The 1970-nt window shown below is 68.9% G+C and overlaps 1 protein-coding gene across 1 annotated transcript; it reads right to left on the bottom strand.

The window, feature by feature from the left end:
- Positions 1 to 79: 79 nt before the first annotated feature.
- Positions 80 to 1369, bottom strand: B9D2 (B9 domain containing 2; the record flags this gene model as incomplete). Its single annotated transcript, XM_082781610.1, has 3 exons — positions 1364 to 1369; positions 395 to 485; positions 80 to 285 (listed from the first exon to the last, which is right to left on the bottom strand). The coding sequence occupies exons 2-3, from the start codon at positions 480 to 482 to the stop codon at positions 80 to 82; spliced, it is 294 nt and encodes a 97-aa protein (XP_082637736.1). The 5' UTR covers positions 483 to 485; positions 1364 to 1369.
- Positions 1370 to 1970: the final 601 nt, after the last annotated feature.

Raw genomic sequence — 1970 nt, 5'->3', positions numbered from 1 at the left:
GACACCTTGGGGTCTATTTGGGGACACTTTGCAGACACCTTGGGGACAATTTGGGGGCTATTTGGGGAAACCTTGGGAGCTATATGGGGACACTTTGGGGACAATTTGGGCACACTTTGCAGACACCTTGGGGACACTTTGGGGACACCGGGGACGCACCTTGCAGGCCCTTGGTGGCGTAGTGGACATCGATGGGGTGGCACCAGTAGGCCACGTCCCCCGCCTGGGGGTCGTCCACCTGCGTCTGCCCCTCGCGCAGCCCCTCCAGCAGCTTCCAGGCGCTGCCTGTCCACAGGGGGGGGGGGGGGCAGCGTCACTGTCACCCCCCCAACTCCGTGTCACCACCCCCGTCGTTGTCACCCTGTGTGTGTCCCCCCCCCCCCTTCCTCCTCACCGGCGTGCAGCCCCCACTTGCAAAAGAGGCGGCGCTGGGGGAAGCCGCTGGCCCCCACCAGCTGCCCGATGACGTGCAGCTCCGCCATGCCCTGCGGGGACACGGGGGGGGACACGGGGGGGGACAGGGACACGGTGGGGGGGGGACACACACACACGGTGTCACCCCCCCCCCCCAGCAACCCCTCACCCCAGAGGGGGGGGTCCATGTCCCCCCCCAGGGGTTTCCGCACCCCCTCCAAGGTGCTCCCCCCCCCCCTTGCGCTGCACACCCCAAGCCCATTGCAGCCCCCCCCACCCTCTTGCCCCCCCCCAACTGCCCCCCTGACCCCCCCAATTGCCCCCCCTGACCCCCTAATTGCCCCCCTGACCCCCAACTGCCCCCCGCCCCCCCCCAATTGCCCCCCTGACCCCCCAGTAGCCCCCCTGACCCCCCAAATTGCCCCCCCGCCCCCCCCACTGCACCCCTACCCCCCCCTTTTACACCCCCTTACCCCCTTCTCCCCCCTCACTGACCCCCCAATTGCCCCCTCAAGTCCCATAATTGCCCCCCCAGCCCTCCCAATTGCCCCATCCCCAATAATTACCCCCCCAGCCCCGCTCACTGCCCCCCAATTGCCCCCTCCAGCCCCCCCAATTGCCCCCACCCCCAATAATTACCCCCATTGAGCCCCACCCCGAATAATTACCCCCTCCATCCCCTCCAGTTGCCCCCCCAGCTCCTCAAATTGCCCCCACCCCCAATAACTACCCCCCCAATTGCCCCCAGCCCCCCTCACTGCCCCCCAATTGCCCCCACCCCCAAAAACTACCCCTCCAATTGCCCCTCCCAGCCCCCAATTACCCCCACCCCCTCTAATTACCCCCCAATTACCCCCTCCCACTCCATTTGCCCCCTCCTTTTTACGCCCCCCCCCCGTTCCCCTCACCGCTCCCCCCCGCGCCCCCAACCCAACGGCCGGCGCCTCACACCACAGGACGCGCATGCGCAAGCGCCCTCCCGCCCGTTGCTAGGGAAACGCCGGTACCCGCCACACCCGCTCCCATTGGTCGCCGCGCACCTAGCCCCGCCCAGGAGGGTCGAGCCGGCCGCAGCTGGCTGGCGGCCATCTTGGGAGGGACCTCCAGTGGGCGCCGCCATCTTGGCGCCGTCAGGCCCTGGGGGCCGCCATCTTGGGGCTCGTTGCCTCACGAAGTAACGGTGGAAGCGGCGCAGGATGAGGCCGAGCTCCGGGCGTCGGGGGCGAGGATTTGGGGCCCCCCCCCCCAGCCAAAATCGCCTCAGGCGCTCCCCCCACGTCCCCCGGGGCCGCCAGGTGACGCAGGTCACCGAGTGGTGTCCCACGGTGCCGGGGATCTGGCAGGAGCCGAAGCCCCAGGGAGCGCCGGTGCCACACCTCCACATACAGCTTGGGCCAGCCTGGGGGGGCGACAAAAGGGAGGGGGGGTTGGGGACACCCTGGGGACAATTTGGGGACACTCCGGGGACGCACCTTGCAGGCCCTTGGTGGCGTAGTGGACGTCGATGTTGTCACCCGTTGTCACCCTGTGCCCCCCCTCAGCGGCGTGCAGCCCCC

The sequence above is a fragment of the Aythya marila genome (genome assembly GCF_965140915.1).
Source record: "Aythya marila genome assembly, chromosome: 31".
Lineage (NCBI taxonomy): Eukaryota > Metazoa > Chordata > Aves > Anseriformes > Anatidae > Aythya > Aythya marila.
The sequence above is the reverse complement of the archived record's forward strand: the minus strand, read 5'-3'. Positions and strand labels throughout refer to the sequence as shown.